The sequence below is a fragment of the Podarcis gaigeae genome (assembly GCF_964106915.1).
Source record: "Podarcis gaigeae genome assembly, chromosome: 3".
NCBI lineage: Eukaryota > Metazoa > Chordata > Lepidosauria > Squamata > Lacertidae > Podarcis > Podarcis gaigeae.
Genome location: NC_139680.1, coordinates 97,402,494 through 97,429,352, shown reverse-complemented (window position 1 = coordinate 97,429,352; position 26,859 = coordinate 97,402,494). Strand labels below are relative to the sequence as shown.

The following is a 26,859-nucleotide window of genomic DNA, read 5'->3' as shown; positions in this document are numbered from 1 at the left end:
TCTTATCCGAGTCTGGAAGCTTGAGCTCGGCGGCTCGCGTCCCTTCTCCCGGTTGAGGGGAAGCAGGCCTCAAAGCCCCGACGCCGACTAGGCGTCCCACCCCCTACCCCCATAGCCGCCCCCCGCTTCGGCCCGTCCTCTCCCCTCAGAGGCGAGGCCCCGGCCTTCCGAGGCGCGGCGCGCGGCAGACGACAGGCACCTCCGTCCCGCCTTCGCCCTCTCTCTCCTCAAGCTTCCAGCGCGCGAGGCTAGATCCGGCTGGGCCGCCGCGGAGGGATCCCCGACCCGTGGGCGGAGGAGGCGAGCCGAAGCGGGGTGGGGAGGGGGGACGGCGAGAGGGAGAGAGAAGAGAAGAGAAGGGAGGAGGCGCCGGCGCCGCGGCGGCCTGAGCCGCGGGGGGGCGGGGGAAAGGGGCACCAACATGGCGGCTCCATATTAACTTTCCCCCCCTTCGGCAGCCGCTGCCATCGCCCGCCGCCCCCTCGCCTCGGCAGCCGTCATGCCGGGCATGATGGAGAAAGGAGCCGAGCTCCTGGGGGGCGGCAAGAGTAGGGGGGGCCCCAACGGCACCAAGAACGGCGGCGGAGGCAGCCCCGGTTCCAACGGGCACTTTTCTGAGGCGGAGAGCGGAGGAGGAGGAGGCGGTGGCGGCGGCGGCGGCGACAGCGGAGACGAGCACGGTGCGAGCTTCAGCCTCCCTCCACCACCAACCCACCAGCCCCTTCCCTCCGAGACTAGACTCGAGTTGGGCCTGGTCGCTTCGCCACTGCGCACTGGCTTGGCTGCGTGGCGGCTGCAGCACGGAGCCTGTATATATAAATATATGTTTGTTTGTGTGTGTGTTTGCCGGGGTGTGTACGTGTGAACGCGCCCTCGCGTTCGTGCAAAGCGAGTGGCGGGTTGAAGCGCGCGCGTGGAGGGCTCGAGTGAGTGAGGGTAAAAAGTGCAAGTATGTGTGTGTGTGTGTCTCTGCTGTGGGCATATGTGTGTGCGCGCGAGGGCGCGCTCTCCCTGCCTCCCCGTGGGCGTGCGCAATATGTGTGTTCGTGTGTGTGTGCGCGCGCGCGCGCCAGCCTGTCGGCTTCTCCATCCATCCATCCGTCCGTATCCCGTTGAGAGTGGGTGTGCATTTTCACAATGGACACGCGTGTATCGCAGCCGCACCTCGGGCGCGGCGTTGCCTTTCTCTTTAGGTGCGTGCGGGCGTGTTTTGTGCGTACACTATGGTGCAGATTTAGTAGTGTAAGCCTTTCAAACGAGGACGAATTACGAAGGGATTGCCGGCATGGAGGTCTATTTTATGTGCACCGCCTTATAATCTTCACTATTTGTACCTTGATGCACGCTGATGCATACAGTCGGGCCAACACCTTGCAGTATTTGCACAATAAAAAAAAAAGTGGAGGGGATGTTTGTGTCAAACCGTATGGTGTTTTGTTTTTTTTTAAAAAAGAACGATTTAAAAAATAATTATTCACCTTTTGGAAATTATTGCCTACCTAGAGTGTTAAAAGGAAGTAGGCTTTTCTTTTTCCGGTGTGAGGTAGTGGTGGTGGTGGTGATGGTGGGTGATCTGCAACCCACCCCCCATTTCTTTCTCTCTCTCCACACTTGTTCAAAGGGTGAAGGGTTTGAGGCTATCAAAATAACAAGTATTGGCTGCAGTGGTGGTCTTGGGTTGGCTTGCTTGTGATGCTTCTAGCTCACAATCTATATTGTTTAAAGATCACACTTCATGACTGAAGAGAACAGCGTCTTTCCCCCACCGCCCCTCTAAGTGATGCATTTATTTTTTCTTCCATTGCAGATGTAGGAATGAGGGTCGGAGCAGACTATCAAGCTCGCATTCCTGACTTTGATCCTGGTAAATACTCTTTCTTTATAAAAAAAATGTTTGTAACCTGGTATCATTTGCTCTTTCGAAAATGGAGTTTTATTGCATGGTTGTTGGAGGGAGACTGAATAGGTGTGCATTCAGTTGAATATTGTATGTATGTGCGACTTGCATTTGTGAAGGTTAAAGGTATGGGATTTTCTTTGCTCTCCCAAGCTTTGTGCTGCTTGTTTGTGGTCACTGAAGCTTCACGGGGCCAGCATTTGCTCTGTGCAAGCTGAAGTGAACAGGCCTCATCTATGGGAGAGGAGGGTGGCTATTACCTTATAGGAAGGAAATGAGGGGGTGTAAAAAAACTGCTTTGCTTTTTAAACAGCCCATATTGAATCTATAGTAGTTTAGGAGCAATATTGCTTATCGTAGTAATTTATATAGTGTGGATTTTTCATTGTAATTAAAAGGGGCCGTTACTGAAGTTTATAGGATTGTAGAATCTGATTGTAGATTGTACCCAATGCTTTGGTAAACCATGTGTCAATGTACAGGCAAACTTGTACTCATTGACACTAATTTAAGTCTGTTTTAATTTGCATGGACAAAGAAGAGGATTTATATTATTGTAACACACACATTCTCATTCCTTGCTTTGGCCACAAGGAAGCACTGTCAACTCTCTTGTTCTTTAGACCTGTACCCATATGTCTGTTGATTCCTGCTACTAGAGTGATTCCCTTCTCTTGAGGTTTGAGCTTACATCAGTAGCTATTCCAGTTTTCTGGCTTTTGATGTTTTACAACATGCTAACTATATGGCTTTTAAGGGGGAAACGAACTATTTCTTTTCCCCTTTTAGAAATGCTCATTTGAGTCATAGTGGAGGCCTTTGTTGATCATAAATGTGTGGTTTTACAGCATCAATACTGGTCTGAAAAATAAATGACTCCTGAGAATTCTAGGTTTTGGGCAGCATCCAGTTATGTCCACTCACTTGTGGAACCAAAATGTACTTGTGCAACAGGACTTTGGGTTTCTGTCCCCCTTCCCCCAGTTTCCTGTGGCGCTCTTGTCACTCTGAGGCAGGCATAGGCAAACTCCAGCCCTCCAGATGTTTGGGACTACAAGGGACTACAATTCCCATCATCCCTAGCTAACAGGACCAGTGGTCTGGGATGTTGGGAATTGTAGTCCCAAACATCTGGAGGGCTGGAGTTTGCCTATGCCTGCTGAGGATTCCCCATGTCTCTAGTGCAGATGCGGGGTTTGCAGGAAGGAGGAGACTAAGGAGAGTCTTGTTTCACATGTGAACACCCACTCATTCTGCATTGGCTCTTGACCTTCTTCTAATGTATACATATCATATAGGCTAATAAATTGTTGACCTTAAGCTTGATTAATCATTTTTAAGATCCTTTAAGAAGTTATTAGTTATGACTTTAAGTTCACTGTATTTCTTTTGTTCCCTTTCTCAATAAGGAATCTGTTTGTGTTTTCTTTTCATCTATTTAAGGTAAATAGTAAATACCCTGAGTTGCTAATATGAAACAGCTCTTGACCTGCTGCAGGTAAAATATTGATCCTGCTTGTGATGGGTTTAACTCTTGACTGGTCACAAGTTTCCTGTTGAGACATAAGTGTCTCGTGGATAAGTGTGGACACTGAGCATTTACAACCAGTTGCAGTTTATCATATCCTTTTGGATAATCTGGGGACGTTAGGCCTATTCACATATGTTCCTCTCGGCTCATTCAGTGATACAAATATAGGGGAGGTATAATCAGTGCTATTTTTCTAGAAAAAGAGTTGCTGGAACTCACCAGGAATGCCTCCCTTGTTCTCTTATAATGGCAATGGCGCCCACCTGAGAGGTGTCAGAACTGAGTTCCTGTGAGTTCCAGCTGAAAAAAAGCCCTGGGTATAATATGTGGTCATGTGCACCGCCAGATAGATGGATGATGGCTGCAGGGTGACAAGTACACAGCTCATAATTACCTAATTTTGATCCTTTCTGCTGTGGAACTTTTTCGGAGGAAAATGATTGATAACTTGAGAGAACTGGCTGTGTAAAAAGATAACAGCAGCAGATTATGACAGCCTATCTATTAGCTATTAGCTATTTCTTCCTTCTCTGTCTGAATACCCTTGTCTTTCGCCAGCTGTTCTTCCAGAAATATGATAAGGTTTTCCATGCCAAAAGAGTAGAGTGAATGTTGTTCTACATCCTTCATCCTGTGCACTTCTTTTTAGGCAGCCTAAATAGTGGTATACCATATTGCCTCCAAAGTTTTTCACAGTCTTTCAAAAACCTGATTCTAGAATATTGTTTTGTGTTGCCTGCTCCAGCATGGTTTTTCATGAGTCATGTAATGAAGGGTAGGTAGGTAATTTCTTGGGATGGATTACTATTTGTTAGTATTTGAGGCTAATACTGCTCTGAGAATGTCTTGCTAGATCAGACTGAAGATACATCTAATTTGGCCCTTTCCCTGGATGACCAAGTAGATGGTAGACTTTTAGTAACCTGTTATCTTTTTGTTAGGGACGCGGGTGGCGCTGTGGGTAAAAGCCTCAGCGCCTAGGGCTTGCTGATCGAAAGGTCGGCGGTTCGAATCCCCGCGGCGGGGTGCGCTCCCGTAGCTCGGTCCCAGCGCCTGCCAACCTAGCAGTTCGAAAGCACCCTCGGGTGCAAGTAGATAAATAGGGACCGCTTTCTAGCGGGAAGGTAAACGGCGTTTCCGTGTGCAGCTCGGGCGCGCCAGAGCAGCAATGTCACGCTGGCCACGTGACCCGGAAGTGTCTTCGGACAGCGCTGGCCTCTTAAGTGAGATGGGCGCACAACCCCAGAGTCTGGCAAGACTGGCCCGTACGGGCAGGGGTACCTTTACCTTTTACCTATCTTTTTGTTTGGTGCAGTGGAAAATGGAAGATTGTCTTCCAGTGAACTCTAGGACTCCTGGCATTTGTGTCAGATGGACAAGATGACAGGATTGCCAAAGTATGTGAAGGCAAACTGCATGAAGAGGGGAGGGAACAAATCAATGAAATAGCATGTCCATTTCTGTAAACTGTGTATAGGTACAATGAAAAATTTAAAGTTGCAGGCTCACAAAGGTTGGAGAAAGCAGCATTTTCTCACTTGAGAGCTATCTTGAATCATAGAATGGAGAGTTGGAAGGTATCTCAAGGATCATCTAGTCCAGCTTCCTGCAATGCAGGAATCTGAACTAAATCATAAATGACAGGTGGTCATCAAACCTCTGCTTAAAAACTTATGAAGAAGAGTCCATCATTTTCCAAGGGAGTCCGTCCCAATGTCAGTTAGCTCTTACCATCTGAAATTTCTTCCTGATGTTTAGTTCTTGTAACTTGACGCCATTGGTTTGGGTCCTGGCCTCTGGAACAGGAGAAAGTACAGTGGTACCTCTGGTTACAAACTTAATTCATTCCGGAAGTCCATTCTTACCCTGAGGTACCACTTCAGCTAATGGGGCCTCCCGCTGCTGCTGTGCCACCGGCACACGATTTCTGTTCTCATCCTGGGCCAAAGTTCTTAACCCAAGGTACTACTTCTGGGTTAGCGGAGCCTGTAACCTGAGGTGTTTGTAACCCAAGGTACCACTGTAAACTTCCTCCATCTTCCGTGTGACAGCCCTTGAAATATTTGAAGATGGCATTCATATCCCCTCTCAGTCTCCTCTTTTTCAGGGTAAACATACCCAGCTACCTCAACCATTCCTCATAAGGCTTTGTTTCCAGACCCTTGATCATCTTGGTTACCCTCTGCACACATTCCAGCTTGTCAATTTCCTCCTTATATTGTGGTGTCCAGAACTGAACACAGGACTCCAGGTGTGGTCTGATCAAGGCAAAAATAGAGTGGTAGTATTACTGTACTTAATCTGGACACTGTAGGTCTGTTGATGCTGACTAGAATAGCATTATCCTTTTTGGCTGCTGCTTCACAGTGTTGGCTCATGTTAAACTTGTGGTCTGCTTAGACCTCTAGATCCTTTTCACATGTTCTGCTGACAAGCCAGGTGTCCCCATCTTATATTTGTGCAACTGGTTCTTTCTGCCTAATTGTAGAACCTTATATTTGTCCCTATTGAAATTCATTTATTAGTTCTCCAATCTGTTAAAGTCATATTGAATCCTGATTTTGTCTCCTATGGCAATGGTTCCCAGTTGGTGGGAATGTGTAACTCAGGGGTCCATGTAACCCACCCTGGGGGTCTGTGGCACCATTAACATAACAAAAACTACCATAGAGATATCAAAATTTTCAAAAGCAGGGGGTCCATTGCTTGGCTTTTGAAAAATGGGGAGTCTGCAGTACTTAGTTAATTGGGAACCACTGTTCTACATTAGTAGCACTAGCTACCCTTCCTAGTTTGGTGTCATCTACAAAATTGATGAGCATCTCCTCAATTCCTTCATTTAAGTCATTTATAAAGACATTGAACAACAAAGGCTCCAGGGCAGAACTTATCACTTTTCCCACTTATCACTTTTTTCCAGGATGGTGAAGAGCCATTAGTGAGTACTCTTTGGATTCGGTCAGTCAACCAACTATAAATTCACCTAACAGTTACCTCATCCAGCCCACATTTTACCAACCTATCTTCAAGATTATAATGGGAGGCTTTGTCAAAAGTCTTATTGAAATTAAGATAAACTACATCCACAGCATTCCCCTGATCCACCAAGCTTGTTGCTCTATTAAAAAAAGAAATGCGGTTCGTGACTTGTTTTTGAGAAACCCATCCTGGGTCTTAGTAATCCCAGCATCCTTTTCCAGACTGATGGTTTAATTACCTGTTCTAGGACCTTTCCTGGTATCATTGTCAAGCCGACTGTGCAGTAGCTACGTAAACAAACAACTAGCTTCCTCTATCTTCCGTAATACAGCTCTTTAGATATTTGAAGGTGGCTTTTGTATCTCCCTCTCAAGTCTTCTTTTTCCCAGGCTAAACATACCCAGGTCAGCTGTGGTGGGTGGATATCGTCCTGGCAGTTGTGTGGAGATCCCTGTCCCTCCTCCAGCTGCAAGATTGGGAGGAAGGCTGCAGGTTGTTTGGCAGCTGTGTGGCTAAGGCACGTGGTGAGCCTTGGCCACCCGGGACCAAGCCAGCATAAACAAACAGCAATAATAATAATGTCATGATTTCTGCCCTGGAGCATTAAACAGAGTGGGGTAGGAATTTCAACATGGAGCATCTTGCAGCAGCAACAACCAATGCTGTCCTTGCCAGCCCTTCCCTCAGGAAGCTTCAGAGCAGTAAGCTGTGTACAAAGCAAAATTTTACTAAATATAAGAAATTATCCCCTTAATATCACAAAAAGAGTAAGTAGGTATTTGATTAAATGTTGAGGGCATCAAGCTCTCGTGCTTGTTAATAAATTTCTCAGAAAAGCTTTCCATAGGGGAAAATTGGTAGCAGGCCTTGGACCAACCCATTATATCTTTCTGTGAGGCTCTGCTTCCCAATTTTGATAATAAATGTAATAATTTAAGTCTGGTATTGTCATGACACAAGTCAGGTACACTGTAAGCATTAAATTGAGGTAGCATTAATGGACAAACACTCCCAAGAAACAAAAATGTCATTTATCTTCTTTTTTAGAGCGTTGATCTTTTTAGGTTGATAATTACATTTGTTAAACCATCACTGTACATTCAAAATAACAATTTATTTCCTCATTGTGACTCTTTTTTGCAGTTTTTTTTTTTGGGAGGGCGGGACTTGCATTTTTATTATATGTCTGAAAAATGTTGGGAGATGTGCCTTCATTCCATTGAGGAGCAGGGGCTGGGGGTGTCTAAACTAATTTCTATGGTCCAAGCTTGGGATATATGCATTCTGAGAAGGAAGAAATGCTTCATCTTTGAGTACATCTCAAAGATTTGTTTGTTTACTAAACACAAGTAAAATCAAACCAGATGGGATCTGGATGGAGACCAAAATGCAAACTGAATATTTTTCAGAATCCAGTATATTTTTCAGTTGAAAATTTCCTAGAAAACCCAATGCTAGTGTTGCTTTTATATCTGTATCTATATCTGATTTATATACTGCTTGAGTGTCAAAAACCCCTCTAAGCTACTATCTCCTACCTATCATGGAAAGTCTCATAGGTTTCCACTGTAGCTGTCTGTTAGGAGGTACATAATGAAGAGTTGAGGTGCTGCGTCTCTCAGCTTTCTCTTTGTCCATCTTCCTCTTATGACTGTTAACTAGGAGCAAAGCATACATCTTGCAAGGAATGTGTCCTATTTGTTGTCAGTTGTTTGGTGTGTTGCAGTACTCTGGCTCCTCCCATTGCTGTGTGTCTTCCTGGGCTCTCTTATTTCTGCTTGGATAAATTTATTTCCAGTGGATGATGGCACAGGTTTTGGGCTAGTGGAAATTTGAACCTCTCCCACACAGTAGTATGTCTTTTAATGATGATAAAATCTAATAAAATGTCCTTCCCTAGGGATAGTGTAGATGGTCCTCTCTTGATACATGACTTTACAGAGGCAGTTTTAACTAGTTGCCTTTGGCTTCCAGCTTCACTTTTTCTGCTTGCGATTCTCACCTCGTTGCTTGCTCAAGAAACACTATACACAGAACTTAGTGGTGTGAAGCGGGATCCTGAGTGTCACACAACTAAGTTTTACTCAGAATAGGCTCATTAATATTAATAGCAACTTAGTCATGTTTGTTGTTTTCAGTCGATCTGCTTGGAGTAAAACTTAAGTTGAAGACCACCTAACAAAAAGGTGCTCAGTGGTACCTTGGTTTAAGAACAGTCCTGTTTATGAATTAATCGGTTTACAAACTCTGCAAAACTGGAAGTAGTGTCCCGGTTTGCTAACCTTACCTCGGTCTAAGAACGGAATCCGAACGGTGGAAGGGCACCGGCGATGGGAGGCCTCATTAGGGAAAGCGTGGCTCAGTTTAAGAACAGACTTCTGGAACGGATTAAGTTTGTAAACTGAGGTACCACTGCAGTGTCTATAGCTCCACACAGAAAGGTGGATGAGGTGTGCAATTGTAACCTGGATTCAAGTACTTTTTGTTACGTTTTGTTTCATTGATAATTACATTTGCAGGGATCACTGGGCTTAACCAGTTCTGTAAACTGTACATGTTTTTAATGCACCAAGAATGAACTGTAGATGCTTTGCCAGCTCCAGCATGTTCATGCTTAATGTTCAATGTGCACTTAACTCTGCGTTCCCAGACATCGTTGAAATGTTTATCCCCAAGGACACCTCTCTACTGTTCTTTTGGCCTTGGCACATAGGATTATTTTAGCTGTACCAAGGTTGTTTGTCTTTGGGAAGAAAGGCTACTGTTTCCCAATATTTGTCACATCAGCTCTCAAAAAGGAGCTTAGGGCCTGTGCTACTTGAAACGTTGATTGTGTCTTAACCATAACTGTTCTATTTCTACAAAACTCAGAGAACAGAGGGATTCTGCGTAAGTGAAGAACAACAAACTACCGTATTTTTCGCTCTATAAGACGCACCAGACCACAAGACGCACCTAGTTTTTGGAGGAGAAAAACAAGGAAAAAAATATTCTGAATCTCAGAAGCCAGAACAGCAAGAGGGATCGCTGTGCAGTGAAAGCAGCAATCCCTCTTGCTGTTTTGGCTTCTGGGATAGCTGTGCAGCCTGCATTCACTCCATAAGACGCACACACATTTCCCCTTACTTTTTAGGAGGGGAAAAGTGAGTCTTATAGAGCAAAAATACGGTATATGTCGTCCACTTGTATATGACTGCTTTTTACCGTCTGTGAATTAAGTGTTCTCTTTTAAAAAATTAAAAAATTGAACAACTTAATCTTTCTTCTAGGAGCTACAAAATACACAGATAAAGACAATGGAGGGATGCTTGTTTGGTCTCCATATCACAGTATTTCAGATGCCAAGTGTAAGTTCTGTGGAATGCATTAAATAGTGTTCTGTCAATTGCTTTGTATAAGAATCACATCACATGCTATAAAAAATGCTACACATATAAGCAGTTCCTTGTAGGCTTTAGCTCCCAAGATGCTCTAGTTCGAATTCAGTCACATTCACTACTGCTCCCATAACCCGCATCGAATATATTTCCAATTTAGACAAATTGCCACTGAAAGATCTGGCTGGCTGTTTTTAGCACCCTTTTAAAAGTACTTCTTTAAAAAGTCTTATATGCTGCCAGTAATGTATGTTCTTAATTTTCAAGCATATTCTCGTACTCGTTTTTTAAAACTTTCAGGACACGGCTGGTAACTTCTAGTGTTAAATGTTCCAGCCTGGCAAGGTGTTAAAGTGTGTTCCCGCATTTAACAAGTGAATTCTCTTTCCAGGTTGACAGAGGTATTAATACTGTTACAGTTCATGCAGACATTCTGCATCTGCTATGAAAGGTGTGCTGTAGCACACTGTACTTGCTGAACATAGGAGAAGCATCGCTTGACCAGACCAAGAGTCTGTTTAATCTGGCATCCTGCTTTCTGCAGCAGTCAAGCAGATACTTCTGATTCTGAAGCTTACATATACCTACCATGACTAATAGCAGTTTAAAGACCTATTCTCCATTAATATGTGTTCAAATGCTGCTATAATATGGGCATTTGAAATCCTTCTGTAGTTCTACCCAGTGGTCAGTCCTCCTTTCCCTATCAGGTAATTAGAGAATATTCTGCTGCCCAGAGGCTCATGTGTCCACTTGGAGTCCTTGCATTCTTTTGGTACCACTATATATAGCCCCCTTCCCCCAAGTTCTCTCCTTACCACACAACAACTCAGTTGGCAGGGAGTATTCTTAACTTTTCTTTTCTCAAGGGTGGTATCAGTTGAGAGCCAAAGAAAGAGGAAGGGGAGTTGGTGAGTAGAAAGTTTTGTTTTTGTTTTAATTCAGAGAGTGAGATGCCAGGAATCTTAGACGTACAGTAGAAGAGAGAATTCTTATAGTACTCCCATGAGAAGTATCAGAAGTAGATTTCAGCTCCCTGTAATGTGAAGTTTGCAGTCTTGCTTCAAGAGCATGGATGATTTTCACCAAGAAAGAGCCATTCCACATGCCCTTCAGTCTCTCCGTTTTATGTCACACTTCTTACATAAAATACAGATTTGTGACTGAAAGATCCTAGAGAACAGGATACACAGCCTGTGAAAGAGTGTCCCAAAGCTTTGGAGAGGCAATTGAGAAGGCCCTGCTCATCACAGAGGCTAATCTGGCACCTGAATATGATGAAATTTGATGCAGTGCCTCTCCTGTTTATGGATCAGATGTTTAAATGTATTTACTTAAGCAATCTAAATGATTGCAACATTGATCAACAGCACTTTTCCCACTAGACGCAGTGTTTCCCAACCTTGTGCCTCCAGATGTTTTTGGCCTACAACTCCCATCATCCCTAGCTAGCAAGACCAGTGGTCAGGGATGATGGGAGTTGTAGGCCAAAAACATCTGGAGGCACAAGGTTGGGAAACACTGCACTAGAGAGTCTCTGGAATATTTCCCAGTTGCAAAAAATAATGGTCACTTTTAACATGACCTCAAATTGTATATTTTAAGTGGACAAATCTGTGCATAATGGAGAGTGAACATTTCTCTTCTGGAAAGGAGCATAAAGTGTTGTGTGGCACCTAGTATCAGTTATCCTAAACTGCTCCTCTGGTCCAAGTATAAATAACTCTAGCATTCTTTTGTTACAGTGGATGAATATATTGCAATAGCAAAGGAAAAACATGGCTACAATGTGGAACAGGTAAGTGTTATAAATATAATAAATTAATTCAAGACAGTTTTCTAAAGAGCTTTTATATATACATTTTTGTCCAAAGCAACCCTCAATGTAATAAAACTACATAACTTTGAAAAAATATTGTCAAAAAGCTTTTAACAGCTTGGCGGAAAGCACAGGGCTAGCTTAGCCCCCATTCCCTCTAAAAGGTCTCTGAAAAATAGCAGTTCTAAGTTGTGTATGAAAGGAGAATCAGGGCGGGCCCAGTGAAGCTTCCCTTCCAGCAAAAAGGTCATGTTTCTGGCAGAAGTAGAACAAGACGTAAGGCCTTGGACTATGACTTGAGCGTGAGGACAGATGATCCTTCAGTTCTAACAGCCCTGGACTGTTCAGGGCTTTATATATATTTAAGCCAGCACTTCCACACCTTTAAGTATGATGGTGAATCTTGAGATTTACTGTATGAGCACCATGGAAGAGTAACCGAAAAGAGCATCTATGCATCATCAGCAACTGTGCGTCATCAGCATGACAGAAAACTGCAAGAGCTAGTAGGATGCATCATGATAAGAACAAGGGCTCTCTCTCTCTCTTTTTAAAGGCACTTGGCATGTTGTTCTGGCATAAGCACAACATTGAGAAGTCACTTGCAGATCTCCCAAATTTTACTCCTTTTCCGGATGAGTGGACAGTTGAGGATAAAGTCCTGTTTGAACAAGCTTTCAGTTTCCATGGGAAAAGCTTTCACAGAATCCAACAAATGGTAAGGTAATACATGGACTACCAGGGAATGGGGTTGGGAGAAAAACCTTTGGCATCACAGGAGGAGACTTGCAGGAGTGGCCAGTAAAAGCAATACTTAAAAAAATTATAGCCAGATTTTAAAAATGGGTGAATGCAGAGGGAGTGATCAGCTGAAAATTGGGGGGGGGGGTCCCCAAAACATCTCTTGGTGAGCTGGATGCAGGCTGCAGGATATTCACCCTTACCATAGAACATGTTTTATTAATAGACAAATTAATATGATAGGGTTAGTGTTTAGAAAGGTATGGTTTGTTTCAGCCAACATGTGAATACCCTTCCAGAGAACCAGTTTTTACATGGAAAAGTAATCCCCATAAATCCTTTAATTGCACTGCTTTTCTTTTTCTGCAGTTTAAACTTAAATAGTCAAAACCAGACAGACCTGCAGATCAACTGGTCATTTACTGTGTTATTTGATAGAAAGATTATCCTTTGAAGTCCTTTATTATTTAAAAGAGGATACACTTTAGCCAAAATGTTGGTACCATCCAGTTAAAGCTAAGGAATTTACTTTTGATTTATTCTTCCAGGGAAATATAGGCATTTAACTACAGTCATATATCCACCTACCTGAAACTCTCAGTGGAGTTTACTTATGAGTAGGCATGTGCAGGATTGCACTGTTAAAGGGTGGCCTAAATATAGCCTGTTAAATATTTATTCATTTATTATAAATAAATAATCACATGCACTCAGATTTTAAAGTGCAATAAAGTTGTGGATGCTTCTGTCTCCCTTCCCTCTCGGTAGGTAGGACCTATTTCTCAGGAGCATCAGCATTTATGATTATGAGGAAATGTAACAGCCTAGACTCTTCAAATGGCTAGTGGTTTGCTTTCAGTGTGAGCTTTAATCACATTCATGGTGATTTGAACACCTTAACAGGTTTTTTTTTGGGGGGGGGGTTGCTTTTTAAAATCCTCTGCTATGACTATGGGTTCCTAGTGCTTCAGGGAGGAGTCTTAGGAACGTGAACCTTTGACTTAACGTAATCTCTTCCCCCCCACACACACACTTAATGTGTCACAATATTTCATTCACATTATTTATAACTAGCACCTACATATTGTGTTGGCATGTTTTAGCTTCCAGACAAGACTATTGCAAGTCTTGTCAAGTATTACTACTCCTGGAAGAAAACTCGTTCTAGGACAAGTTTAATGGACCGCCAAGCTAGGAAGCTGGCAAACAGAAATAATCAAGGCGACAGGTAAGCAGCACAACACCTTTCTGAAAATAACAACTTGCTTATATCCTTTTGTGTTTCTGTTTTTACTTTTTTGTTACTAACGCAAGGCATGTTGTTCCATGGTATTGCATCTTTGTTACAACTAATCAGGTGCAGATTTACTGCATCCAGGAGAGACCTTCCATTAACAGTCCACATACCCTCTTTACTGTTTTGTAGTGCATTCCCAGAATTATAGCAGGAATTATTGGAATATAAAGGTAAAGGTAAAGGTACCCCTGCCCGTACGGGCCAGTCTTGACAGACTCTGGGGTTGTGCGCCCATCTCACTCAAGAGGCCAGGGGCCAGCGCTGTCCGGAGACACTTCCGGGTCACGTGGCCAGCGTGACATCGCTGCTCTGGCGAGCCAGAGCCGCACACGGAAACGCCGTTTACCTTCCCGCTGGTAAGCGGTCCCTATTTATCTACTTGCACCCGGAGGTGCTTTCAAACTGCTAGGTTGGCAGGCGCTGGGACCGAGCAGCGGGAGCGCACCCCGCCGCAGGGATTCGAACCGCCGACCTTTCGATCGGCAAGTCCTAGGCGCTGAGGCTTTAACCCACAGCGCCACCTGCAGCACTAGTCAAATTTGTACACTTATTCCAGGCATAGGCAAACTCGGCCCTCCAGATGTTTTGGCACTACAACTCCCATCATACCTAGCTAACAGGACCAGTGGTCAGGGATGGTGGGAATTGTAGTCTCAAAACAGCTGGAGGGCCGAGTTTGCCTGTGCCTGACTTATTCTCATGAAACCATAAATATGTCAGGTGCAGCATGCATAACTTTGAGTGCTCTCTGAGACACATACACACACACAAAGGGAAGGGGGTTGGTCAGGTGTAAAAGGAGGGGGATGTCGAGGGTATGCGAGGGTTGAGGTAAGTGAGGTTGAAGAGTGAAGGAAGCAAGGGCAGCAGCCCTAGCATGCAACCTATTTGTGTAACTTAATATGCAAAGTATGTTTTAATATTAATATATTTTGTAGAAAACTACCTTGCTGTAAAAGGGACGCGGGTGGCGCTGTGGGTTAAACCACAGAGCCTAGGACTTGCCGATCAGAAGGTTGGCGGTTCGAATCCCCGTGACAGGGTAAGCTCCCGTTGCTCGGTCCCTGCTCCTGCCAACCTAGCAGTTCGAAAGCACATCAAAGTGCAAGTAGATAAATAGGTACCACTCTGGCGGGAAGGTAAACGGCGTTTCTGTGCGCTGCTTAGTCATAATGGCCACATGACCCGGAAACTGTACGCTGGCTCCCTCGGCCAATCAAGCGAGATAAGTGCCGCAACCCCAGAGTCGGTCACAACTGGACCTAATGGTCAGGGGTCCCTTTACATTTACGTTTTTACCTTACTGTAAGCCAACCCAGTGTATGATTTTATGAAGGGTGGTATACAGATACTTTAAGTGAGTTAAATAAAGGGGAGGAAACGTTTTTATATATTCAGTGTATGGGAATATTGCTTAAACTGCTTTTCCTGCCATTCATGCTTTTAAATCTGATTCCCATACTGTACTATTCAAGCATGGAAATTAATGTTTAGTGGATGCTATGCTTAAAGACAGAAATATAGTTAATTCCATTTGAGTCTGTTTGTTAAGCCTGTTCTGTGTTGACATCAAGTAATGACTTTTTATTATGCAGAATAGCTGCAAAAACAACCTTTGCTATAAGGGTAAAATCAAATACAGGAGGAGGTGAAAGGAAGCAAGTTCCCTAATCTGTTTGTGTCCTCAGTGATGATGATGTGGAAGAAACTCACCCAATGGATGGAAATGATAGTGATTATGATCCCAAGAAGGAAACTAAAAAAGAGGTAATGAATAGTTAAACTGCAATAACCATATTATTCACATAAACTATGTGAATAATATTCATGTAAATTTAAAGATACAGTGAGTGGGCACCAGTCACTGGCTTTTCGGTTGTGGCACCTAAATGCTCTACGTTTCTTGGATTTCATCATGTTGGTTTTGGCTCAGTGTTCCAGCCTGGCAAGATTATTTTCATTCTTGATTGTAGTCTTCTATGGCCAGGTGGACATGAGGTAGAGTGGGATTGTCTAGTGGATCTCTGACTGATTTGCTATAGATTGGCAAGGGCTTCCAACACCCAAATGTTTAACAACAGTGACAACAAAACTACTTTCACCAGGAAAATTAGCCTTCTGAAATAAAGGAAGCGAACCTGGAGTGGATTTTTGTGTGAAAGGATTGCAAACTCCTTGTGACCAGAATCATCGCTTCAACACTGGTGATCTTTGCTTCTTCTAGTACACTGGCATTAGTTCACCTGTCTTCCCAAGTGATGTGTAAAAAGTTTCTGAGACACCATTGATGGAATCTTTCAAGAAGTTGGAGATGGCTTTTATAAGTGGTCCATGTTTCACAAGCATACAGCATCTGTAGCTCCCAGATCCAACACTACACCGCTGCCTCCCCCTTTAACATGGAGACAATATTTGTCACTCTGAAATCTTCTGGCACCTCACCCACTCTTCACAGATTCTATTTGCTTTATTTATTACATTTGTTCACTGCCATATAACATGAGTGGCTTACAGTGAATAAGTAATAACAAAACCCACAATTGAAATACAAAGTGAAACATAAAGCCATTAAACTGGGGGGGGGGCTACAGAAATATTTAAAAAAACTCACTGCAAAAGATTTCAAGATTTCTGGCAGGTTAATGCCAACAAGCTCATTCAGTGCCCAGGCACATTCAGCCTTGGAACCTTGAATTCATTTAAAGTAACTAGGTGCTCTCTTAACCATTTCCCTTCCTGGTTGCAAGTCCCTCCTACCCACAGTCATCCCCTGCTTCCAAAAAACAGTTAAAGCTAAATAAAACTTCCTTCATAAAACTTGGACCAGTCACTACTGTATTTTTCCATGTATAAGACTAGGTTTTTTAGCCAAAAAAAAAAAGGTTTAAAATTGGGGCTCGTCTTATACATGGGCAGTGCTGAGGGATGTTTTCTTAATTTGAAGGCCCCCAAAATAGGGGGTGTCTTACACATGGGGGCATCTTATAGATGGAAAAATACGGTATATCTCAGCATAACTCAACGTCACAGGGGTTGTTAGGTTAAAACGGTGGGGATGTGTATGCCATCCTTAGCAGCTTGGAGGAAGGGTGGGAACGAAATGTCATTTGGAAAAGTAAGTTAAACACAGAAATTAAGCTAAGCTACATGCAAGGGATAGAGGAAAAAATGTTATGCGTGCTTTAGAGAATTGTAACAGCACTATTAAATGTGCAATGGTTGTGGGATTCCCATGAGCACTATGAGGTAGTTTGACCTGAGGGATAGTTAGAGGTCCCATTCATTTGTTTATTTGCAATATTTGCTGCTATTCAGGGCAACAAGAGCAATTTAAACATAAAATTTAAGTATAAAGCCTAGAAAGCATTATTGCTAATAAAACTCATGCAAATGTGTGTGGATTTATTTGACTTGCACTGGTGTTGAGACTTCCGTGGGATTTAGAAGCTTTTGGTAAGGGTTACAGATGCTGTAAGGTGAACAGAGGGGGGATTCTTAAAAGAAAAGGTATTGTGTGCTGTTTAACTTTCTTTAACTTTTTTTTAAAAAAAACATTGCAGGGAAGTAATGAGCAGCCTGTTCAGTCCAGCAAAATAGGATTGGGTAGAAGAGAGTATCAGAGCTTACAACATCGTCACCACTCCCAGCGTTCCAAATGCCGTCCTCCCAAAGGCATGTATCTAACTCAAGAAGATGTAGTAGCTGTTTCATGTAGCCCCAATGCTGCCAACACTCTTCTTCGGCAGCTAGATATGGAGTTGATCTCACTGAAGCGACAGGTATATCAATTATCAGCTTTGCTTCTTACTTATTTTTAGGTTTTTATCTCTTTCCTCATTCTGTGTGCTTGGGTAGATGAAAACACAGTTAAACTAAGAACATTTACATAATAGTTAGGTTGTAGATTAAGTTTATCCTCTGTATGCATAGTATTGCTTATTACTGTAAAAGATACTATTTCAGCTGTCTTCTAAAGCACTTCTGAAATATCTTAAAGCTCTGACTTTGGCAAAAATATTGGTTTCCCCAATAATATACAGATGTAATAATGACAATTTTGACCAAACTGCGGGAGGCAGTGAAAGACAGGAGTGCCTGGCGTGCTGTGGTCCATGGGGTCACGAAGAGTCGGACACGACTAAATGACTAAACAACAACAATAATAATGATTGTTGTTGTTGTTGTTGTTATTTATACCCCGCCCATCTGGCTAGGTTTCCCTAGCCACTCTGGGGATGTATACTTGTTGAGTTAAATATAATTAAAGTTCACAAGCTAGGAACTTAACTTAATTGCATTTTAATTATTGAACTATGGGGAAAGTGTTCTATACAGTTAGTAAATAACAATTGTGCTTTTATGCTGGGTTTGGAAGGCAACCTGTTGTAATAATAATAATAATAATAATAATAATAATAATAATAATAATAATAATTTATTATTTGTACCCCGCCCATCTGGTTGGGTTTCCCCAGCCACTCTGGGCGGCTTCCAACAAAGATAAAAGATACACTGAAATGTTCACATATTAAAAACTTCCCTGAACAGGGCTGCCTTCAGATGTCTTCTGAATGTCAGGTAGATGTTTATCGCTTTGACATCTGATGGGAGGGCATTCCACAGGGCGGGCACCACTACTGAGAAGGCCCTCTGCCTGGTTCCCTGTAACTTGGCTTCTTGCAGTGAGGGAACCGCCAGAAGGCCCTCGGAGCTGGACCTCAGTGTCCGGGCAGAACGATGGGGGAGGAGACGCTCCTTCAGATATACTGGACCGAGGCCGTTTAGGGCTTTAAAGGTCAGCACCAACACTTTGAATTGTGCTCGGAAACGTACTGGGAGCCAATGTAGGTCTTTCAAGACCGGTGTTATATGGTCTCGGCGGCCGCTCCCAGTCACCAGTCTAGCTGTGGTACAGGCTTGTTCTGCTAGTCTAGTTTTTACACTGTTTTCTCTGAATACTTTCCTGGCTATATAAATGTCAAAGCAGAAATAATACAGTTGTATGTTCATGCCTCTCAGGGGTATAAATACAGTGGTACCTTGGGTTAAGTACTTAATTCGTTCCGAAGGTCCGTTCTTAACCTGAAGCACCATTTTAGCTAATGGGGCCTCCTGCTGCCGCCGCACCACTGGAGCACGATTTCTGTTCTCATCCTGAAGCAAAGTTCTTAACCCAGGTACCACTGTACAAAATAGCATAGACCTGCTAAAATGTGAGAAAGATGAGAGGTCCTGTTTCCTGGCCATTAATAACCAGAACCTAATAGTGGGGTGGCTGGCTTTCAGAAACCTCCAATAGGCAAATGTCATCTCTTCAGAAGTTTTTCTCTCTGCTCAGGGAGTTGGTCACTTGGCAACAGGTGTGTGTGTGTGTGTGTGTGTGTGTGTGTGTGTACCAATTTGTGTCAGCTAATTTTCATTCCTGGTTCTGTTGTTCATTGGACAAGGTTCAGAATGCTAAACAAGTAAACAGTGCACTTAAGCAGAAAATTGAAGGTGGGATAGAAGAATTCAAACCTCCTGAGGTGAGTCATTGTGAAAACACAGATGAATGTTCAGAAATGCATTTGTTGTGCTGGGAGCTAAGTTGCATGTGGCTTTGCAAAACAACGGAATCCATCCCATTTTTATTTTCAACTGTAAAAATGTACATATTTGCTTAAACCTGTCAGTAAAGCTTATCTAAAATTTACATTGGCTGAAATGCATTTTTAAAAATTTAAATAATGGTGTGAAGGTTTCAAAAGCAGGTTTTAGTGCCATGCACAAAACACCTTAAACATGACTTGTAAACAGTAGCACATGTACTGAAGTGTAGCAGCTTTTTTAGAAGATTACTCTAGATTATACTATGGCTTCTGATTCCGTTAACTCATGATCCAAAATTGCAAGGGAACCTAGTGTATATGCCATTTTATTCTTATTCTGCTTAGCACAAGAACACACCATACATACATTTCACATGTGTACATATACAGTCGAACGGAATCCATTCCAGAAGTCCGTTCAACTTCCAAAATGTTCGGAAACCAAGGCATGGCTTCCATTTGGCTGCAGGAAGCTCCTGCAGCCAATCAGAAACCATGTCAGACGTTCAAGTTCGAAAGAACATTCGCAAACCGGAACACTCACTTCCGGGTTTGCGGCATTCGGAAGTGAAAACATTTGAGTTGCAAGGCGTTCAACTTCTGAGGTACGACTGTACTGGTTCTCTTCATTGGGGAAGCTGCTACCCAGATAGGAGTAAAAGGCAGTGCCATGCCTTGATGCCATACATGCAAAGGGTCCTAAGCTCAGTCACTGGCATCTTGTGAAAACATCAGAACTACTGAATTAGAGAGTGTGAATGCTGGCTTACAGAGTTGAAAGGTGGTGTTTGGGGCTGAAATTCTCAATACTTTCAGCCTCTTAACAATTTGTAATATGCTCTGGAACAATTTGTAATATGGTCTGGAAACTTCTGTTTCAGTGTATCTGAAGAAGTGTGCATGCACACGAAAGCTCATACCAAGAACTAACTTAGTTGGTCTTTAAGGTGCTACTGGAAGGAATTTTTTTTGTTTTGACTATGGCAGACCAACACGGCTACCTATCTGTAACTGTAATATGCTCTGTTACTCTTTTTCCCTCCCTTAACAGTCGAATCAAAAAATCAATGCCCGTTGGACAACAGAAGAACAACTTCTTGCAGTTCAAGGTATGTTCGCTTGACTCCTGTTTTCCTTAAAGAGTGAAATCCTTTGTGATATGGAATGTACCATAAAAGATGGATACGCAGCTAAAAGGATATGGGTCCAGCACCATCACGTGGCAGGTTTAAAATGTGATGGAAGGAATTTTGTCTTGTCTCACTAATAGGAATGATTTGAAGATGAGGTTGGCAAGTATTCTAGAGGAACAGTGAACAATACCACTTAACATACAAAGTCAGATTAGATAAAGCTGGTTATAGCTGAAAGGATCTCAGCTGATTTCATTTTGAACTTTCCCATAAACTTAATCTCTCAAAGTCTTCTAGATAGCTCACACCCTTCAGTTCTAAATGGTAGCTTTCTCACATCAAAGAAGCAAGTAGATGGCTATTTGACCATCTCTTATTAGGAAAATCAGTATTAGATTTCAAGGGGGAGGGATCAATTTAATTGTGGAGCTGCTTAATGTAGTGTTGTGTCTATTGGTGTGCAGAAGCATGCTGTGAGAAAATGTGTTTGTGCATAACTGTTGTAAGCAAGCTTATCATCTTATCTGTGGTCCAGCAAATGCTTTGCATTCCAGGCTAGTTAGCAGTAAGGATAGTTCTGCCACCAAAACTGTGCTTAATCTATGCATAACAAAAATAGTGTTTTGCTCCTAGGAAAATAAGAGACCCTACTCCGCACATTTCAACATTTTTGTGCTTTCTTATCTGAAAACGCAAAGGTCTACTACATTTGGATTAGCAAAGTCCTTTTAGTCCTTTGGTTTTCTTATTTTTAATACAGTTCGATGCTGTTTGATTTAGTGCATCTTCAGCAAGAAAACAAAAAAAAAAGAGCAAAATCACTTTCTGGATTAATTCTAATTCAGTGCTGGCACATTAAATCCTCCTTTTGTCTTATCCATTTCTAAAATTCCACCACACACACACACTGCACACACCCATCCTCATTTACTAAAATACAACAGTTACTTCCATTGATTCTGGGAAGTACATTCATAGCTTTATTTATTATTTTAATGCTAGCTCACTAAGTCCGTAGTTAAAACAAGGAACAGCAAATCATATTTTGGGTGTGGAGGAGAAGGACTCAGTTGGATTTCTTAAAATAAGTGTGCTTCTGAAAAAGAAAGGGCGAATCTATTAGTCGGGACTTTTCTGTGTGTTCCTGGATACATATATTCATTATTTTGAAAATGCGATTTTATCAGTCTTGCTTGCAGACCCACCAATTCAGGCTGCAATATTATGCCTGTTTACCTGAAACTAGCTGAAGGTAATGGGGCTTGCTCCTGAGTAAACATAATTGGGGCATCAGTTGTTTAAATATTTGCTTTGGGCTGGAACCCTATACACACTTAATTGGCTTTAAGCCACATTGAATTCATTGGGACTTACTTCTGCATAAACATGCATAGAATTGTGCTGTTTGTAAACTTCCTAGTTAGCTATTTCCCAGCGGTAGTGAGACTCAGATGTTTTTGAGTGTTTATATATTCTGTTCCCACTGTTCAGAGAGCAGTAAAAACAATTGTTACCAAGATTCCTGTAGCTAGAATTAGAATTAAACATTTCCTTAGACGTCTTTCACTCTTCTTTGTCTATATGGCACTTAACCAGTACGGCAAAAAATTCACTGTTCTGTAAACAGTTGCTGAGTAGCTATTTGAAGGGATTGGTAGTGCAATCTCATCCATGTCTACTAAGAAGTAGGTCCCATTATGTTCAATGGGATTCATTCCCAGGTGCTTATAAGATCACGACCAGAAATTGCTAGATGTTACCAGCCTCAAATCCACTCCCTCTTTGGCTAAGGACATGGTCTGTTGATCCAATTTAATATGAGTTTCTTATGCTGTATTGTGAACTGCTTTTCATAGTCCTCTCCTTTTCAAAAACAGTCTTTTGACGTGCAGGCTTCTGTTTGAAGAGTAAAGCCCTTCTGTGCACGTGGGAAATAGTTACATGGTTCTCTACATGTAGTAAGTAGGATACTTAACAATATTAAAACTTGGATCAATAAAATGAACCAATAGCAGTATTTTGCATTATGTTAAAAGTTCTTTACAGAAGCTCCATTGTAGTTTTTTTCCAGAATTTTTCTTTATCTTTCATTCATAGAGGGAATCTCTGTATATATACATCGTACAGACTTCTGCTTACTTACTTGAACCTTCATAGGTGTATTTGCTTTGCCTTTTTAGGTGTCCGCAAGTATGGTAAAGATTTTCAAGCTATTGCTGATGTAATTGGCAACAAGACTGTTGGTCAAGTGAAGAACTTCTTTGTAAACTACAGGCGCCGGTTTAACTTAGAGGAGGTATTGCAGGAGTGGGAAGCAGAACAAGGAACGCTGGCTTCTAATGGCGATGCCTCTGCTTTAGGGGAGGACACAAAAAATACTAATGTGCCATCAGGAAAGACCACTGATGATGAAGATGAGGTGTGTTTTTGTGTACTGGATCTTAAATAAGCATGAGTTCAGGAATGGCATTAAACTTCATATCCTAAAATGTAATGTTTTAACTTGAAGTGGAATGCTGAACCACCTGCTGTGGAATCTTACTGCCTCCTAGTACTTAGAGCAAACTACTCACTATTTCCCCCCTTCAGTTCAGTGGGGCTTGCGTTAGCAGAACATTTTAAGAGCTGGGCCGCCTGCCTCCCTTCCAAACCTTTCTTTTGACCATGCTAATAATGGAAAATGTAAATACTGCAGAATTGTTAAGTTTTGTTTTTTTTTTCATTTCATTTTCGTTTTGACTGTCGTACCTCTTTTCCCCTATTGAACTGTTTAGAAATGGTTGCTTTCAAAGGAGGGTTTCATAGCTGCCAATATGGATGAACTAGCTGTGCTTCCCATATTTTGGAGGCAATGACAACCCGAACTGTGTGATACGACAGGATGGCTGCTGTTACATATCTGTGTCACTTTGTTTATAGGCCCAGATCCCACAGACCCCTCAGTGTGTAGGGTCTTCTCCACCTGCCCAGGCGTCTACTCCAACACCAGCAACCCCTGTAACATCTCTGAACCAGCCTCCTCCATTACTTCGTCCAACCCTTCCGGCTGCTCCAGCGCTCCATCGTCAGCCTCCACCACTTCAGCAACAGGCTCGGTTTATTCAGCCAAGGCCAACCCTAAACCAGCCCCCTCCGCCACTCATCCGCCCAGCTAATTCCATGCCTCCTCGTCTAAACCCAAGACCAGCGTTATCCTCCACTGGCGGCCCGCAGCCACCATCGCTTATCGGAATCCAGACAGAATCACAGTCCCCTCTGCACTAAAGGAATAGGGCAGAACTATGGTAAATGACAAAATTGTATCAGTGTCTATTTTTCCTCAGATAATGAAGGGGGAAAGGCGGGGGGAAACAAGCCTTCCATAGTATTGAATCAATCTTGAACAAAAAGAGCAAGGTGGAAACCTTAACAGCAGAAATATGTGATTGGCCAACTGTATGAAAGAAACTTCAGTGCAGTAGCTTGTTACAGCAAGACCACGTCCATGAAATCAGACTTTTTACACAGCTAACTTCTGGGCGGGGGGGAGAGTTGGGGGGGGACATTCAATGCACTAAGACTTCAGCTGGTTTTTACTCTATTTATTTTTAAAAATTCTTTATATTCAACTACACAGAAACAAACCATAAGGAGAGTGCAGGAGTTTCAGCTTCAGCTCTGAAGCAGGCTAAAAACCTGATATATTGGGGAAATTATTTTTACATGTTCCTATGTTAGGATCAGAAGCATTACTAACAATCCTGCCATTTAGATTTTGACAGATAACATAACTTCATACATTTCTTAGGCTTGTATTTTTCTAAATTTCTTTATAAATTGCTTTTCTTCAGAAAAAAAAGTTGTATTGAAGATCTGCAAAGCTAAGGTACAAACTAGGTTAAACCTATCTATGTGCTCTGATACTAGAAGTATGACTTACTAGTGCAAAATCTGTGGTAGGCAGTGGTTGGGACAGCATCTTACTTTACATTACATGGAAAACTTAACACCAGTAACAACTTCTGCTGCCATGTGGCTACTAAAGTTGTCTTCTTTTTAAATAATCTTTGTAGAACTGCTTTTTATCTGAAATTTTATTCTATTATCTCAGTTCTGGCAATAAGTTAGCAAAGAGTGCCCCCCTGAATTCCATAGATATAGGGGCAGTGTGAAACAATAAAATATTTTAAAATGTATTTAACTGTCATTGCTTCTCAGGCAACCTTAATCTATTTTCCTTGCCAGTGTATTTCTCCCATGTTACTTGGTATTAAAGCAAATACCAAATCATGCTTTACTGAATCAGTCAGGAAACAGTGCGGCTCCATGTAGATTTGATTCTCTTATTCTGAAGCAAAAAAAAAAAATGCTAAGCTACTGAAGTCTTCTGTTTTCATGAAAAGATGTGTGTTTCTTCTTTACTCTCCCAGCTAACTTCCCCACTTCTTACGGAAGCAGTGGTATTTAACATTCAAAGTTTAAGGTTTCTGTGTACAATAAAGTTGTACCAGCCTCTTACGCATACTGCATTTTACAGCTCAAGTGTCAAAACTTTTAGATTAACACCTTAATCATGATTAAGGTGCTAAAGGGATTTATCCATTAACTTTGTTTTCTCATGTCTTTTTTTTTTTTGAAGAATTTATTTAAATAGAATTTTCTTTTGTTTGTTGTATATTAAATACAAATGTCCCATCCATGGGTTTTTCTTCATATTATATCTGTATTCCCAGTCACAGTGTTTGATTTTAAATACTAGGTTTTCAAAGGAAAAAAGCGGCACAGTCTATTGCCAGAATTCTTGGGACTTTGCAATATTGCAACTTTGGTTCTGGGGTCAATGTTAACCCTCTGAATTCTTCCAACCTGTCCATTGTGCATTTTGGCATAACACTCTAATATCAAACTACTATAACAATGCATTTTCAGTATTTAAGTATGTAGATCAGATCTCCCAGTGACTGTGTTGTCCTTTTTTTGCTAACTTTTTTTGCTAACTTTTTGTCTTGTCTCTTGTTGCTAGAACTTCAGTATAAAGCAGGTTGGGTGCTGCCGCAAATATGGCAATTTTAGACTATCAAAACTGTAACTGGGCACTTGTGGGTGAGATAGGTATGTAGTGTAATATTGCTTTACATACGCTATTCCACACAGTAATGAAATGTTTAGCATTTGTAGTACTGAATATGTACATAGCAAAAATGTTGTCCTTTTTAAAAATTGTGTGCTTTCCAGATTATGTGCATACAGCTTGCACGTCCTGTTTTGGGTAGGGGGTTGTGTTAAGCAGTGTTTTTGCCTGGAAGAGTGATATGCTTGCTGCTTAATCAAAGAATTAAAGTTTCCAAGGAATCTGTGTCTATTTTTATGTACCTTGTAATGGTTTAAAATGTTTAGGGCCCATATACTGTGATTCTCTTCTAAATTCATTTATATTTTTTTAAAGATTAGAAATAAAACTATATGATTTTTCATTTGAAAAGGGTTTTCTTTTTTGCCATACTATCTTTAAAAAAAACAAAACCCTCCAGCTTAACTTTGTACCATTGCTACAAACCATAAACTATTCATTTTGGTTTACTTTTTGTCACTTTATGAAATGTAAAATGTTTGCACTCCCTTTAAGTTGGTCAGAGAAAATATTTCTTACATTGGTTTTGACAAATGTAACTTTACAGCTCCTTTTTATGTACAGTTTTTCAGTTACAATAAAGAAATATAAAAACTTTTAAATGAATGGCCGTTTTAAAGGCCCACATGTATATAAACTATTTCTGGGTTTGAGTGACTGGATGGAAAAGGGAGTTTTGGTTGCAACCCTATATTGCGGTTGCAAATGTCTACCCTTTCAATTAACAAATTGAAATATCATATTCTTGATAGGTAATAGTACCATTTTAGTACAGTACCTTTAAAGAACCAGAGCCTTTTACATTGTGATGTGAGAGACAGTACATACTGTATATAGCTTTAGAGTCATGATCCCATAATTCAGAGAGGCTGGGAGCTTGGAGACTAGACACACTACTTTTAACACAGATGCAGTTAACGTATGTGTCAGGGGTTCAGAAGGAGAGACACAGAAGGGGGAGCAAATGGAGAGTGAGGAGGAGGAGTACGAGGGGGCGCAGGCAGTGACAGTGGCCAGAGTTATTCCACAAGCCTCTCTAGCGAATCGGAGGACTCACAGAAGGGAGCGCCGGTGGCCAGAGCGAGGGGGGCTCCAGGGGGGAAGCCCCAGGAGGAAGGGGCTTCCCCCCTGGAGGAAGACTTTTGTATATAACATCCAACTGAGCAGCAGTTGGAAATCAGGACCAGCTTCTCCACCAGAGCGCAGTGGGGAGGGGGAGTCCCAGGAGTCGGGACCAGTGTCCTCACCACCAGAGGGAGGAGAGGAGTCAGGTTTGGCAACGCCCACATCAGGAAGCGGGGAAACGGTCAGAAGGAAAGTCACCGGCTGGGCGCGCGCGCCAAGTTCAAATGTACAGGAGCGCGGCACAGCGGGGAGCCCGGGAAGG

General features: G+C 42.2%; 1 protein-coding gene across 3 annotated transcripts; it reads left to right on the top strand.

Annotated features, from left to right (window-relative positions):
• The first annotated feature begins 327 nt into the window (after positions 1–327).
• RCOR3 (REST corepressor 3) lies at positions 328–26,074 on the top strand. Of its 3 annotated transcripts, XM_083733440.1 has the most exons (13): positions 339–680; positions 1,808–1,864; positions 9,677–9,754; positions 10,654–10,695; positions 11,530–11,582; positions 12,160–12,321; positions 13,448–13,572; positions 15,330–15,408; positions 17,202–17,420; positions 19,089–19,166; positions 20,281–20,338; positions 22,543–22,781; positions 23,282–26,074. In XM_083733440.1, exons 1-13 carry the CDS (start codon positions 500–502, stop codon positions 23,624–23,626), a joined length of 1,716 nt encoding a protein of 571 aa, XP_083589566.1. In that variant the 5' UTR covers positions 339–499; the 3' UTR covers positions 23,627–26,074. The 3 variants fall into 3 exon arrangements, with proteins under 3 accessions (XP_083589567.1, XP_083589566.1, XP_083589565.1); XM_083733441.1 differs by lacking the exon at positions 10,654–10,695 and having other exon boundaries at positions 328–680; XM_083733439.1 differs by lacking the exon at positions 10,654–10,695 and having other exon boundaries at positions 352–809.
• The last annotated feature ends 785 nt before the right edge of the window (positions 26,075–26,859 follow it).